The sequence below is a fragment of the Haemorhous mexicanus genome, chromosome 5 (assembly GCF_027477595.1).
Source record: "Haemorhous mexicanus isolate bHaeMex1 chromosome 5, bHaeMex1.pri, whole genome shotgun sequence".
NCBI lineage: Eukaryota > Metazoa > Chordata > Aves > Passeriformes > Fringillidae > Haemorhous > Haemorhous mexicanus.
In genome coordinates this window covers 36,698,390-36,714,962 of record NC_082345.1, presented here as the reverse complement: position 1 = coordinate 36,714,962, position 16,573 = coordinate 36,698,390, and the positions used below count along the sequence as shown (strand labels likewise).

General features: G+C 36.9%; 1 protein-coding gene across 1 annotated transcript in view; it reads right to left on the bottom strand.

Moving 5' to 3' along the window:
* Positions 1–16,573, bottom strand: part of PPFIA2 (PTPRF interacting protein alpha 2) — a 104,307-nt gene that overhangs the window by 2,954 nt on the left and 84,780 nt on the right. Inside the window, exons 19-27 of the mRNA XM_059846854.1 lie at positions 13,104–13,304; positions 10,996–11,058; positions 9,595–9,624; positions 7,904–8,079; positions 6,968–7,065; positions 5,019–5,194; positions 4,857–4,925; positions 3,749–3,908; positions 2,135–2,227 (exon numbers count right to left, since the gene is read on the bottom strand). Coding sequence (XP_059702837.1) covers positions 2,169–2,227; positions 3,749–3,908; positions 4,857–4,925; positions 5,019–5,194; positions 6,968–7,065; positions 7,904–8,079; positions 9,595–9,624; positions 10,996–11,058; positions 13,104–13,304 — 1,032 coding nt within the window. The 3' untranslated portion in view covers positions 2,135–2,168. The remainder of the gene's footprint in view (positions 1–2,134; positions 2,228–3,748; positions 3,909–4,856; positions 4,926–5,018; positions 5,195–6,967; positions 7,066–7,903; positions 8,080–9,594; positions 9,625–10,995; positions 11,059–13,103; positions 13,305–16,573) is intronic.

Here is a 16,573-nt window from a genome sequence, read left to right as displayed (position 1 = left end):
CCGTGCTGACAAAATTCTGAAAACTCCTCTGTTGCCCTTCAATCTGATATCTCTCTCTAAGGGCAGTTTCTGTTTATGCATTCATTCTTGAGCTGCAGGTAATTTGTTTAAATTTTCAAGTTTGATATAATAGTGAAGGAAATATTTTCCCTACATGGTTGTTTTTTGGGGGGAGGAGTGGGATGTTGTTTTGATTTTCAGTATAATGTACTGGAATCCAAAATTACTTGAACTTGCTTTTTGGTTTATTACATGTATGGCATTTTATAGTTGCCCTTACAGTAAGTGCATATACTAAAGTTCTAGTTCACACCATCTTGTTCCTTCTCTAAAAGGAGTGTATGGTAAGTGAGAAGAGAAATAGTAGTATATTATTGTCAGTTAACCTCATATATTAGCCTTTACAATGTAGATGCAAATTTGATATCCTTATAGACCACTCAAGCATTTAAGAAAAGGATGTCATTGGTAGACTAGTGGACAAGCAGCAAGTACTGATGTGATACATACCACTGATACTTGAAACACTACTAATACTCCAATAGAAATTGAAGTTAACTTGTATAGCTTGTATAACTTTAAATACACACCTTTTTGCTCAAAATACATACCTTCCATACATATCTAGTGCTAGAAAAGTCTGCTACTTTACTTTTGTTTGCGCTTTACTACTTTTTATATAATTTTTAATATAGTGGAAATAAATGGTTTGGATAATCCTAAATTAATTTTTGTTAGCATATCAGTTTTTCATTTCTGCTTCTGTTGCACTCCTCAAGCCTCACCTCAAGTGCCTGGCCCATTACTGTTGGCCTAAGAGATAGCTTGGTGTTTGAACTTCTTGGTCATGCTTTATTGCTTCCAACACTAAGATTCTGAAGCTCATAGGAGAAAAGGTTCTTATTTCTTTCTTCCATTTCTGTCACCACTGAACCCTGTGAGAGTCCTGTCACTGACTTAACCAATACAATACCATACTCGAATCTATACATGCGTACACATAAAGACATTTCTCTAGTTTGTGCTTCATCATCATCTTTGTAGATTCAGCTGCTAAACTTTACTTTTTTCAGAAAAACCAAACCAAACAAAAAACCACCACCCCCCCAGCTTATTTTTCAGGCGTGGCTCAAAAAGTTCCCATTTTCACTAAGAGGAAGATTTTATACTCTTGTAATCTTTCAAAGATCTATGAAGTAAGACTCATGGCATCAGGAGGATCCTGAGCAATCCACTTTTCCCACTGTTAACATTTGCTATTGCTAAGTATTTTCTGAACCTACACAAAGTTAGTAAAATCTCGATGGCCCCAAGTCTGTCCCAGTCTTGGGAATCAAAACAAAAAACCAGCAACTTGCTTGCAGATCCTTGCATGTCTTGCATACAATATCCAACAGCTCTTGAAGCATATCTGATGCCTGATGAGGTTGTGGTGATATTCAGATTTTTTTTTCCAGCCGCCTTTTAATTCCCCAAGTAACTGAATGGAAATTTTTTTACTGAGAAAATACTAGCATAAAATGGTGCCATAGTGATGTAACTACTCATAATGTGTGTATTTTTTCCAAAAGCTGGGATAAAATAGAAAACTGTATTTCCACAGAACTGTGGAAAAGTGATTCTGTGATATTCATAACCATGCTCAAAAGATATATGCTGAAAAATTTAACATGAATTCCACTACTAAATTTGATCCAAAGTTGCATCCAGCTCAGATAATCCTTTCTTTGTCAATTCTGAATGATTTGAGAAGTGCAGGAATCTCTGTACTAGATACATTTTCAAGGTTTTCTGTACGGATAAGTCTATGCAGCTATCCGATGTTCTAAATTGAGGCATAGCTTTAATTAAAACAAAACAAAAAAAGTTAATTTCTTCTGCTTTACTGGTGTTGCCCCCCATTCCAGCTCCTAGTAGAACTCTTTCAAGTCCTCATAAAGTAAGTTCATTCCCTGTGCCTTCTCCCCAAAATATGGTTGGTAGTGTCCTGTGGACTGAGCTTAGGACTGTTGTTATGACCAAATGACCACCTAGGGAGTCCTTAGTTACGTCCTCTGCTCCATGTTGGCTTGGACAATGTGGGGTGTAGTGCAGTTATAAAGAGCTGTCATGATGGCCCCGAGAGAATACTCACAACAATTCAGTGCTGGCTTCTTTGCTAGGCCTTGTCAGCATGAGTATGTACGAACTGTTGAGCTGTCTAACCTCTGCAGTCGTGATGAAGCAACTGCAAATTGGGAAGGAAAAAAAAAGGAAACAAACCAGAGTCTCTTTAGAATCATCAGTAAAATGTATCAGTCTGTTTGCCACTGGAAGGGTGGCTGTTAAATTGCTCTGTGGCTTTCTCTAACATGATCTGGGCATGGTCTAGTTCAAAACTCAGCACTTCTTCATGGCTGGTGTACTGTTGGAATCTGTCTAAAGGGAATACAGTTTAAAACTCAATTTTGTCTTTATTTTGTTGTAATTCCTAATGCTTTTACTGCTGGGAGATATGAAGCCAAATACTGGGTGAAGATGCAGGTCTTCAAAATTACTTCCCTTTAAGTCTACTGCGTTCAGTATACCCAGTTCAAGAATTAACTGTCTGGAAGACCTCAAGTAAATCTCAAGTAAATCACTGAATCTGCCTTTTGCCTTAGTTCCACATCTGTAAAATGGGAATATCATTTTCTACATCACACCATGAGTAGAAGATGAAATACATTAATGTTTATAAGGTTCTTGTATACTACAGTAATGTGGGCTATGGGAGTGCCATGGAATCTAGGAGTCAATGGCATTCAGTGATGCAACCAGTAAATTATTCCATCTGTAACTGCAACCATGAAGTACTGTTTTTAAAGGGTGAGAAACTCTAATGGAATTTAGATGGCTTGAATGGAATTTAGATGGCAATACTGTCATACAGAGTTCATTATCAAGTTACAGTATGTGATCTCTATAAGTCTCTACAAGTTTGAGATAAATCTATTTGTAAATTAAATAAATGGCATTATTTTAAATGGGGCAGTTTGTGTACTAGTATTTCTCTGAACTTCAGGCAAGTATACTTGGCTTTATCTCCCATATACCTGAAGAGATAGCTGTGATGGGAATTCTTTCCTCTGCCTGCTCTCTTACAATGATTTTTAAATTTTACTTACTTTTTAATTATGATCTGCTTGTTCATGTTCCACTCCTTTCTGAGTTAGTAAATCTTTTGGAAATCAAAAGATTTCCAGAGAAGATTAGGACTGGTATATAGTAATTTCAGCATTTGTTAGCTACTCATCTGCTGATGACTGTTAGCAACTTCAATTATTTGATGGTCAAGGCTAAGCTATTTAATTTTAAAGTAAGATAGGAAAATAAAGGTGATAGCACTTTCTAATTGCGTTCTCTAAAGCACTCCACCTGCTAGAGAGGCCAATAGGATGAAAAATGTGCTCAGATATATTGAGTCTCAGCTGAAAGTTAGCAAATTAATTCCAGTCTTTGATTGTTTCCCTTACAGCTGTAGGATAGTGAGATCGGCTGTTTTTTATATTTTAAATAAACACTGTCAGTCTGAAGCAAACCTGAAAAAATCAATAATGTGCCATGTCGGTGCTTTTCCATTCCCTAATTCAACTCTCCCAGACTCGGTTCACCCTAGTTACATGTACACAATCATTGTGGTGTGAGACAGACACGCGTTAAAAGTCAACTTGGCATGCTGGGACGAGCCTGGTGCTTTCCAGGAGGAAGTGCAGAAATGAGCACGTACCGTCACTCGCCATCTTCCGCGACTGGCCAGATGTGGTGGTGAGCCGGAATCCGGCGGGCAGCGTTTCCGACGCGCCCGGCATCATGCTGATCCCGTGGACCTCGCGCGGCGGGAACTGCCGTCGCCAGGACGGGCCGCGCCTGAAGTTCTTGTCATCGCTCTGTCAACACAGAGTTGTGTTTGATAAAGCAAAATGAAGCTTTCTGATTAACCATCCTGCTGTGTGCTATCTCTACCACTGCCAACTGTGCCGTAACAACTACCCTGCCCTGTTGCACTGCATCCAGGCACTGTAATGTGTTTGACACTTGCTTGTAAAAGTAAAAGCTTGAGAAATATTAAATGCTGGGGTGAAAAACTTTTTTTAAATCTTTGGCTCGATATAGTCAAGGGGTTTAGTATCAGCTATATAGAAGTTTCTTACACAGTGACAGAAAGTTATTTATCACTGCATTAGGAGGCTTACATAAAGTACTAAAAAAGGATTAAACACTCATGTGCATGCACAGACTTCATAGGCATCTGACATTTTCAGCAAATCCTTAAAAGTTTTATTTCTCCTTATGTGCCCAAGTCCAAGACTTAAACATTTTTGCACTGGACTCTTATGTTAAGATAAATAATTTCCGTAGTTGGATTTGAGATTCCTCTTCCTAGATAACTGCCCCAGATCCCACTCTATTAACTTTGAAGAACTTTAAAGGAAAAAAAAAAGCAATAAAGAACAAACTGAAAATCTACTTTTTTTCTTTATTTTTAAAAAAGGTGTAAGTATCCTAAAGAATTGACTGCACAGGCATCCCACCCACACATATCCCCCACCACCTGCTCGGGCCAGCAAAATTTCCACTCCATTCTGCATGCTTCCTCTTTGGAAAATGTTCATCTTAAGGTAAGAGTGCAGTGTCAAATTTAGCATCCAAGATGACACCAATATGTACCCAAGCTGAGGTTACTTTAAAAACCTTTATGAGTATTCCTAATATTTTTTTTTAAGCTGTAACTGACTCTTTTTAACAATGTGAAAATTAACATATCCTCATGCATTCAATTTAATTTTAATATTTTAGTATGATATTTTATAAATACTGAAAATAAAATTAATTACTTCCTCAAGTCGTCTTTCAGTTCCTAGTGCTAAAAGGTTGTTGTATTCTCTCTCAAGGATCTGCCGTGCCTAGAGATACCAAAGTAAACAATTAAAATGGTTGAAGATGAATAAAAGATAATAATGGGTACAGATGAACAGAACTAGCATAAGTAAATTTACCTGTGTGTTTTGTGTTGGAATCTGTAATAATAAAGCTAAACTGCTGTAGTCAAAATTTTCATCCAGTGCTATAAGTGAACCATGTACACCACTTTCTAGAATATTATTTGCATATTCTCGGAGGCCAATGGCTTGTATCCAGCGTATGACTCGATCGTTGCTCCATACCAGCACATCTGTAAGGACATAACACCATGTCAGTCTCCCGATACCTTGAGAACTTCCAAATCGTACAGGTGCATGTGTGTGGCTGTGCATGCACTGTGGATGTCTTACTGCTTTATTGCATATTTCATACATGAGGAATGCCAGCACTATTCATATAGCTTTAGTACATCCTATTGAAAAACTCTATGTGATTAATTATCTTCAAGTAATAATGTTTCCAAAGGAGAAATGTGCTTCCAGAGGGGATCTCCATAATGCAATTCCTCCCTCTTCCTATATATACCTTTTCAATTTGCAGACAAGATTTTACACTGCAAAAGCACCAGAGAAGTATCCATTCCTCAAGGTTTCATGTGTGAGTTTTGTATTAAACATTTTGGGATGTATCAGCACCTTTCACATACTAACATGCCATGAAGTAAAAGATCAGTTCACTATTTTAGAGACAAACTATTTTTAGTACAGAAAGCTGGTAGAGTTGTTAAGGTCCATACCAACTATAAAGCTAAGGCAACAAAATGAGCTAGGAAACCATTTTTGAGGATTCAGCTATTCTGAAAAAGTATCCTGCCCTGCCTGTAAGATGAAGAAAAAAGTTGCTTATACTGATCTTTGGAGTTGTAAGTGGGAGACACAGTGCTGAGTTTTCTTTACTAAGTAATGAGGCTTATTCCTGAACCTTTACGAGTCTAGCTGCTGTGGCTGTTCTGGGAGCAGGATTTCTCCATCACCTGGCTGAGAGCATCTCGCTTTTTGGGGTCAGGATCAGCTGAAACATAGTGGCAGGCAGAGACCAAATCCCACCTGGGACCGTGAATAACTGACCGATGCATGATGAGGTGAAGGAGGCTATGAATTATCACCCTTGTCCTAGAAGGAACCAGCATTGAATCCACACTAGAATTTGAGGCCAATACCCAATTCCCCTATGTCAGTCTCCAGCTAGACCCACTTGGGCTGACTGGCACTGCTGCCTGCATGTGCAAGGCAAAGTCTTTGCATTAGTGCATGCCATAACGTGCCTTGAGAAAATGCACACTGTCACTGTAGCCCTTCAACTTTTTTTTTTTTTAGCTCTTCTAATCAGCATTGTCCTTGAGAAGTGCTAACTGCTGCAGTCACTAGAGCTGGAAAAGCTCAAGGGAATCAAAGGATTAATTTCTGATAGTTGAAAAAACCCCAGCCAGCCTAATTGTTATATATAAAAAGAACCATGGAGTGAGCCTGCAACTGCTCTAGAGAGCTTTACACAGAAAAAAACATCTTCAGAATCAGCTGTGAAATCTTCTAATAAGGCCAGTTTTGTTAGGAACTATTCCTGTGTACCAATCAACTGCCTCAGTGGTGGACCCTCCAAGCAGCACTTTCTGTGATATATTCTCACATAAGAAATCAAAAGCAAAGGTTTTCAAAAGCTGGGGCATAGGGTCCTGAGTGCTCCCATTTTTTAGTGTTGCCCCCAGCACATCCCACTGAGCTGCACACGGTTTGGCCTTCTGCTTCTGAGCCTGAAAGAGGTTCAGATAGGATCCATATCCAAAATTCAATTTAGCAAAATGTATGTGTGAAACCACCATTCGGAGTTGCAGCCTCAATTTAGCAAAATACTTAACTGTGCCTAATTTAAGGAGAGAGGATTTGTTCTGAAGAAAGATGGACTTATGTTAGTTTTGCTTAAAGCACATGCTTAAATGCTTTGCTTAAATGGCATGACAATGGGTTAGGAGTGTCAAGCTTCAAAAGAAGAAACATTCCCAGTATTCATTCCCAGCAACTATCACCTTTTATTTCATGCTGACTCATTTCTCTTCGCTTTTCCAGTTCTTTTCTATCATAATTCAACCTCTTTAAACACATGATTCCATATTGCAAGCTTGTTCTGTTATTTAAAAAGAAACATTTACAGAGTTAATAAAGATAATTTTGAAGATGGGAACATAGGTAGGATGTATTTCCTGCACTTCACATGAGGTGTTTCATAGTACCCATGTACAAAATCTTGAGAACAGAGGGTAAAAAAACTCCACAGACTTCAGGAATGAAATGGAAAAAAACAAAATGAGTATGTTTGAATAACTGTTTTAGCATAAGAAACCCAAAGCATTAAAAGAAGTAAAAGATCTGAAAAGGTCAGCCCTTGTGAGCCGTTAAGTGTTTTGTCAAATCAGGCTTTTAAAAAGTGACAAATCAGACATTATATTAAAAAGAAATCCATTTCTTGTCACATAAACCTCATTCTCCCTAAAGTTTAAATGCCTTTATTTCCATATTTCCAATTTAGCCTCCTAGCTATATCCCTAGGTAACCCAAAAACTGTCAAATTGCTTGTATTGTTAACAGCTTTTATGTGCTACACACAATAGCTTTTCATTATTATGAGATCTCAGGGCTTTGAAGCTTAGCCTAGCACTTTCTGATACTTCACACCACTTAAATGATTACTGTTTCTGTATTGTCAGGAGTCTATTGATATATTACATGTTCCCTGCTCATTACAAAATTTATCTGTACCAGTATCTTGGTTTTTAGAGACAGAATTGCAATGTGGCTGCTGTTACTAAAGGAATCTCTCTGAATTCAGATTTCTGACAGTCAGCCCTCTCTTTTCTGTATGTTCTTCTACACCAAAACAACAGAACTCGTTTTTATTCTGCAGCACTGAGCACTAGAGCAGACACAGAAGCATTTCTACGGGTGTAGTCTTCATGCCCACATACCGATGAAAGCTATCCACCATTTTGAGGTGCACTCGCAGGTCTTTCTTTGTCAGGTGGTCTAACATCCTCGCATCTACCAGGCATTCCATGAAATAACTTCGGTACTGAGGCAAACCCAGGCTGGGCAGCCATTCGTTACCTATCCATTCATGGTTCATATCACCATAAGCCAGGGTCTAAGAGAGGAGAAAACAGAGAAGGGGAACAATTCTTGAGTTTGTTCAAGACTGCGTCACAGACTGAAAACAAAATATGTCTCAAAGAAAAAAATTATGTTTTAAAAAAATTTATGTCTTAAAAAAAATTAGTAATTGGGGTTTTGCTTTGTTTTAACACTGGAAGAGGGAACCACTGTGAGATATTTGTTATGGGTAGCAGTTTTGCCTGTTGTATCTTGTTTTCTTACGTAAGTTTTAAGAAGTTTTTTCAATTTTGAGTTTTAAATGCAAGCAGACTTGTTACACAATCATGTGTGTTTTGTAATCTTACTTGCTTTCAATCAACTTTCTAGAGTATTTATGCCAGGCAAACCCTGAACTGTGAACTGGTAATACAAACATGACTCCAGGTAATCCACTTAGGCTTGTTTCTGTATGTGGGGAAAAGAATTTTATAAATAGTCTAATGACACTTCATAGAGACACACCTGAAGCCCTTTAGAGACTGAAAGTTAATTTCAGTTGTTTGGCACTCAGGCTTACATTTAAATGAGATATTTTTAGCTGTGAACATTTTAAACCTAAATCCATCATATTTAGAGCTCAAGAAATTATTCGAGATAGGACCAAACCAGGTTCCTTCTAGAAACTTGTACCCAGGCTTCATTGTTCAGCTAAAATTTCACTAGGGTAAGGAAGGGACTATATGAAAAAGCCATGTGGAGCTATTGTTGTATGAGTTGCCCTATTAAAATGCAAAATAGATTTTTACATCCCACTTTTGTTAATTATTTTGTATTACAAAACAGAACTGAGAATTAATAAATTGCAAGATTTACACTTCCTCAACAGGATCATGGTCAGGATCATTTTCAAGCCTAACTATCTCTTTAGTTTTGTTTTTAATGTCATAAACAAATGAATAACACAATTAAAGCCAGATGGATATATTACATACAAGGGAAAATATACTCCCCTTACATCTCATTCTTGTGAGATTTTGAAAAGAAAAGGAATGTCATGAGTAAAGATAGCAAGATTGTGTAAGTGTGCATATATTAGAGATAAAAAGTTTAAAAATGTAGCTAATTGGCAGTTCTAAATAAATTATACAATAGTATTTGTAGACTGATAACTTGGGTGTGACTTATACAATTATTCTAAAAAAACTTTTGGTGTAATTTTAGAAAAGTTAGTTCTCAAATTCATGGCACATTTAACTGTCCTATTCTGAAAAATGAGGAAAATGCTTACTCTCTAAAATTCTTAACACGTTTTTAGATGGGAGATACAATATGTTCCTGGAATGTAGTAACTTCTTTTGTGAAAAATATTCATGACATATGTACCTATTTCTGCTTTACCTTAAAAAACTCTCCAGAGAATATATTCTTTGAGAAGAACTCTAAAATATGTAAATCATAGTTCAGTCTTTGAGATACTGTCACAATAAATATTCTACTATGCATATTGATGGACCCAATTACATTACTATCAAATTTCAGTTTAAAAAAGTCACGTGAAAGATCATACCTGAGCCCAACTGCCTTCTTCAGACTCTTTCTGTATTATCAGCAGGAAGCAATTAGTAAAGCAGGTAAAAAGACAATAAAAATTCATTATAAAAAGATGTGATTTTCATATGCATGTCAATGAAAATATAAACATACACATAAAGTGCACAAATAAAATAACTCTGGCCAGTGGAAATGTCCTGGGCTAAACTACCTGGAAAATTATAAGACCAAAACCATAAAATGTAGCTGAGTTTTCAAGATTAAAAATCATTATATCTTGGTGAAATTTTACAGCATTACTTAAACACTCTTCACAGCTTCACAATTAAAACACAAGCATTTACCTAAAAATTTGGGCATTAGTTATGTAGTTTTTTGTTTCTCGTTTGATTTTGAAACATTAAGAATAAAAAGAAGTCTTCTTGAGAATGTATTGTAAAGGAGCTTCTTACATAACATTTTTAATGGAAAAATTATATTTTTCTGGCTTGTCAGTTAAACAGGATCAACTCTACTTCTTGTCAGTTCAGGGCTGTTACATTTGCATTTATCTTTACCAGCAATAATAAAACTGGAATGAGCTCAGTTAAAAAAAAAAAAAAATTATGAGAATTGGCTTCCTTACTGCTGATGAGAAAACTTTAAATACTATAAGAAGCAAAAAACTTTGAAGAAATAATTCCTTATTGCATCAAAATTTTGCTCCAGAACCTCTCCCACCATTTATGGATTGGGCTGAATATAAAGTTTGCCAAACTGAAGATTGTTTTTTTCAGAGATCTCAATGGAACATTTCACCATGTTTCATAAGCACATTTACGGAGTTATGATATAATGTTAACAACTAAAACCTAAAATAACATTAAAAAAAAAAGGTCTTACTTTAGTGTTAAGGGAGAGATTTGACAAAAATCAATAAATAAATTACACTCGCCATGCACCTGAAATCAAAGATCATTAATATCCAAGCATGGACAAGAAAGACTCAGCATTAATGAAAAAATGAAGTTGTTAAATGCCCCATTCACAAGCCTTTTTTCTTTCTATGTCAGCAAATACAAAACACCATTTAGAAGAAGAGGGAGAAGATTACAGGGGAAATGTTGCGCCTGTAACCGTGACAATTTCATTTCATTAAATGAGGTTTGACAGTGGCACTGAAACTATTATATACTCTAAAAGTCCAATACTGGTTTTAGGGTCACACAATTTTCGTGATGGCAATACCATTTGTAAGTTCTTTTGCTGAAAGATTACGTAACGGTTCTTTGAATTCAATTTCATTACTCCCTGCAACTTTCTAATGGCATGCTTTGGGATGCATCCTACAGAAGATATGGCACCTGTGTTAAAGCAGGAACAGGCCTATCCTCTTTTGAGCACTGAAACCATTTGAAGTGGAAGTGGAAGGACTAACCGTTTTAGCTGGAGCAGCAAGATTTTCCATTTCTTCATGGGTCACCCAGACATTGCCTGAGGGCTACAGACAAGGCCCGCAGGAGGGCAGGTGGGATCCACATTAGGTAAGCAGTGGTAAAGAAGAAAGGCAGCACCACTGTAAGTTAACAGCGCATCACCATCAGCACAAGCACGTTCTTGCCGCTACCGAGCTGCAACTAGAGACAACTTTAGACAACTTGGTTTGTATCTTTCATTAGCGGCTTCTGAGCAGATGTGATGGAGTATTACAACTAGAACTGAAGGATGAAATCAGGCAGAGCACTGCCACAAAGGAAAGAATAATAATTAAATCTGCATCTCATTAACAACTGGCAAACGCAACCTTTATGTCACAGCTCTGTGCGCAGGTAAGCTTCAGCTCCCAAAGATTTTCCAGCCTAAATATTCTGCACAAGTCACATGCTCATATTGTAATCTAAATAATGAATACTTCTACCATATTTCTGTAAATCAAAATGTCAAGATAATTAAATTATAAAGCTATTTGTCCTCATCCTATTGTTTTTCATCAAATGATTACTAGGACAATAAGGAGAGTCACAGAGGGAGCATGGATGTGTGCTATGTCTTCTGGAGACCTGAGATAAATTAACTCCTTTCCTGAGAAAGAGGGGAAGCAGAAAGACTGGAGACTCAGAAATGCACGTTCCAGGGCAGGGCAGCTTTGTGTGCACATGGCTACTCAGGCAGAATGAAAAAAACAAGGCAAAAGTATCCCCAATGTTTTCAACTTGAACATAATATTTTCTCACTTCATAAGTATAAATGCTTTTATCCTTTGAAATATCCTCTTATGCCTTTAAAATCAAAATTAATTTTGTGTAGTAATTCAAGCACCATATTGAGTCTTTACTACTTTACTTTGGTAAAATACACTACAAATCATAATATTACTATGGCAATGACACACAAAACTGTTTTCAGGGAAGAAAGTATCAGACAGTGAACTACAATATTTAAAGAGCATGAGCAACATGAAGATAAAAGGGCAGTCAATAGCAATATTAGTGCTGTTGCTCTGTTGCTTATGTAGCTCACAAAGGTATCTGAATTCTGATTTCCACCAAAAAATTCTCCACAAATCCAATGAAGACAACATATTACAAAATATAAATATTAATAACATAATCATCATTATTGCTTTTCTAGTAGAAATCTGAGTTACACCACTTGAGAAGTAGTCTTTGTCCTTCACTTCTATGCCATGTTTGCCATCTGATCAAGGCTCTTTTTTATTAGTCTCCATTGCTTCTTGCATCTCCATTACCATCGGCATTTGTCAGCATTAAAAACTTCCCTTTTGTTATCTTGTTTCTTTCTGTCCTCATCAGTTTAGCTTATTTTTTCCTGCTTTTTATATATAGCACATCCATCCCCTGATCTATTTCCCTGCTCTTTCTGATATATTCCTCTTTCAGTTTTGTATCTCTGTGTATCTTCACTTGCTTCCCTCCTTTCTGCCACCACTTTCTCTTCCTTCCTCACTGAATGCACAGTCTTCACTTCCACTTTCCAGACTACCCCCTCACACTTCTAATCACTGCTTCTATTAAAAGCATGAAGAATCTAAAGCCAGCTGATTTGTCTAAGATAACACTTGAAAGGGTGCGAAAAGGGGGAATGGGAAAAAGACTCAAAAGAGCTGTGTTCCTATGTAACATCTCCAACACCTGCCTCCCCTCCACCACAAAAAAAGAAATAAAGGAAGAGAACAAACAAACAAAAAAGAGAAACACAATCTGATTAGGCTGGTATAGATGATTTGAAGGAAGAGAAAGGCAAAAATAAAGGCAAAATTACAAATAAGATGCTCGATACCAATTTGGATAACATCAAGGATAATCAAAACAATGACTTAAAAAAAATAAGAATATCTGATAAAAGAAAAACATCTGCAATCAACAATCAAGGAAGTGATGAACAGGTCGTTCTGAGTCTTTATTAGACAGTTTTCACTGATTGTGAAGTGTGTGTTATCATAGAGCCACTCTGGTACTACAAAAGTTTTTCTGCAGACTCCTGTAGGGTGAAGTGGGAAGAAAAAGTTAGCTGAACAGGACTCACTGTTCTGGATGTTGGAGGTGCTGATGGACTTGTCAATGATACCATCTCCTGGATTGCTAATCGGAGTTTTAGGCGATGGAGAGGATTGCTGATTCCAATTTCTCTTTGAATCTCAGTGTCGGACAAAGCAGACATGATAGCTCCACTCTTCACGTTGGCACGGCAGGCAGCGACATACCAGGCTGGCATCCCTAGCCAGAGCTGCCAAGAGAAAGGACATTTCATCCAAAGCACTGCTTCATCTCTCAAATGAAATTACAGTCATAGAATACCCTGAGCTGGAAGGCACCCACTGGCACAATCAAGTCCCACTCTTGGCTCTGCACAGAACAGGCTCAAGGGTCACATCATGTGCCAAGAGCGTTGTCCAAAAGCTTCTTAAACTGTCAGACTTGGTGTCATTACCACTAATAACCAATTAATTAATTAATTAATAATTAATTTGTCAAGACACCAATCAATCTGAAAAAGCATGGTAACACACACAAATAAGTATGAATGTCATAGTCTTTAATAAAACAAAATTGTTTCAGAACCTTTGAAATTGCCATGATTTCCTGGTAATTCTTTTTGCCTTTACTATAATCAGAACTTTAAAGCAAGGCATGCTTTCAATTATTTTTAGAGCTGCCTCCATTCCCAGGAGGGAATGGGCTACTCCTTTCCCAGATTTTAATGACCAAGTACTGGCACAATTCAGTGTTACTGCCTATCTTATGTACAGAAAATCATCTAAGAGGAATGAAGTAATTTTTTCACTGTTGCACTAAAATGGCTTTCTCTTTTTTAACATGGTGAACTCAAGGGGCACAATCTTACACTTCTCAGCTTTTACCTTTTGAGTAGAAATTAACCAAGCCCAGTTCAAATAATCAACCTATCAGGGGCAGACTTTACAGTAAATTTGGGAACAGTCTGGTATGGTGTCACATCCTAGCTAGGATTACTGGTTAGAAGGTGCAGGAAAATGTGAGCACAGCTCCATCACCTATGGATTTACAAGATAAATATTTATATGATTTTACTCCACTTATGTTAGTCTTACTAGCCTAGGCCAGGAACAGCCCCTTTCTTCATCATTTGTTCTTTCCTTGTAAGAGGACCTACTGAGTGTGAATTATTCTTGTTTTTCTCAGCTTTCACATTTTAGGCTGCCTCATTAAAATGACTGTCAGTATCTACAGCTATTTTTTCCTAAGGGAGGTAATTTCATATCATACATGTGAGGTTTTTAATCATGGTGTGAAGTATATTAGGCTTAGCAAAGCCTGTGAGAAGAGCATAAGCAGTGAATGCCATAATCACTGAGATTTTAGAGATAACATAATGGAAAACAAGTGCACCTTTCTCGGTGCATCTCAAATAGGCATCAGAATTAGCTGATTCCATTGGTTGTCTTTTTGTTTTTTCTCTTAATAAAGGCTTACTAAAAGAGGACACAAGGTCAAGGAAATTAGGAAATTAGGAAATTCAACAAAAAATCTGGAAAGCAGTGATGAATTGAAAGGATTTTCATTTCATTTGACACAGTAGGTGGAAGAAGTGTGTGGTTCCTAAGAGGTTTATTCTTTATCTGGGAAATATTTCCATAAAAGACAGCTGTTAGATCACTTTTATGTCACAGGGAAAACAGATTTGACTGTCAAGTTGCAGAAGGCTCTGTCAGGCTTTGAGTCCTGAAGCATCACAGAGGTTGAGAAATGACTGCATTGTTTGAGTAAATCTTTCCTACTGACAGGATTAGACACTACCAGCCATCCAATGCTAGTCTGAACCTAAAAACAAGATCTGATTCCAAAAAACTGTTAAAAAATACAAAGTTTCATGAAAGAAAAAAAAACCCAAAAAACAAAACCCAAAACCTATGTAGATAACACCCAGCTGCACTTAAATGGCCATAAAAAACCATAGCTTTAAAATGTATTTCATCACCTCATCAACTTTTTTCAAGCATGCACTTGGAAAGCAGAAAAGCATAAACACTGGGAATTATTCACCCTGCAGAAATAGATTAAACTTTGCTTCTCATTAGGTAAATTATTTCTCTAACAAAACAAGTAAATTCTTTAACAAAATAGCTGTCTAGCAGAAAATTATGTTAGATGAACAGTCTCTAAAAAGAGAACACAGAAATCATTCTAGGCAGAGATCTCAGATATCGAAAGCAATATACTTTTCCAGAATTAAGAAAACACAAAATTCTTAAAATATTTCTCAACTATGTCTGTGCTTCATACAAACATCAAGAATAAATGCTAATGCTGAAAAACCCTATAAAGTTAGAAAAATTCACAATATACTTCCAAATTGTGAGTCTTTTTCTCCTTTAATATTTACTTTAGCTGAAGTGACACATATTTTTCTCTAGGAGAGTATGAAATGCACTGATGCTCACTGAAAAAACACACTACTCCTAGCCTCATATATTTTTGTCATCAGTATTCAGTCTGCACTGACTACTGTGACATAAACTTCCTGCTGAGCTCTCCTGTGCTACTCTCATATTCCCCAAGAACTTCACAGATCCTGCTTTCTCTTTACAGCCCTTCTCTTAGGCAGTGGGAAGCATATCCTATTTTTCTGAAAAGAATCAAGGGGAAAAAAAGTAGGGCTTAACTTGTCAAAAACTGCTTGAAAGTGCAGATCTCCTTGGAAGACTAGGGTATTGGTATGCAGAAATTACAGACTTTGTATGTTCATGTCTCCAGCAAATCAGCCTTTACTGTAATACTAAATATTTCTGACTGATATAAATCTGGTAAAAGAAAAGTAGTGATCAAATTAAGGATTGTTCCCTATTAACAGAGATTTTTTTGGGAATGAGGATATAATCCTATTTTCCAAGATCATATACAAATGCTTGTATTGACTTTCTGCAGTTTTCATTTTGTATTTTTCATTGGGTACCTTCAGCAATTCCAATGTGAAGCAGAAATTCTGGGGACATTAGCTGCTTTCATTTCTCATCTTTCATTTGTTCACTAGCATATTTCTGTTAAAGGTTTGGAGAGGGATCTCTTTTTTCTTTTGAAGGGGAAAACTTTACAAGGTCTAACTGATGATCAATGGATGATAGCTAGAGCAGGCAGAAGAAAAGTTGTCAATAGGTAGAGATGCTTGGTATAGTAAGGAATAGACTTGTTCTTTGAGCCAACAAAGAGTTTGTATTTGCACTGAAGTGTTACAGCCTTGCCATGTAAAAGTGACTGTGGAGTTGTATAAGAACACTCTTACTTTCTGCTTTCTTCTTCCCTTAGCATCTGTGTATGCTTTTTTTTAGTAGCTCCTTCAGTTAAAATACTCATTGATTACTTTGTCAAAATTGATGACAGCTCTGCTGAATATTTTTTCTTCTTGATTTCCAAAACCCATTTGTTTAGGTCCTCCAAATAAAGGACAGCTCTCCGTACATTGGAGTTCAGAAATGAAGGCACTGCCTGTCAAATCAGAGAGATTTCAACCTGGATCTC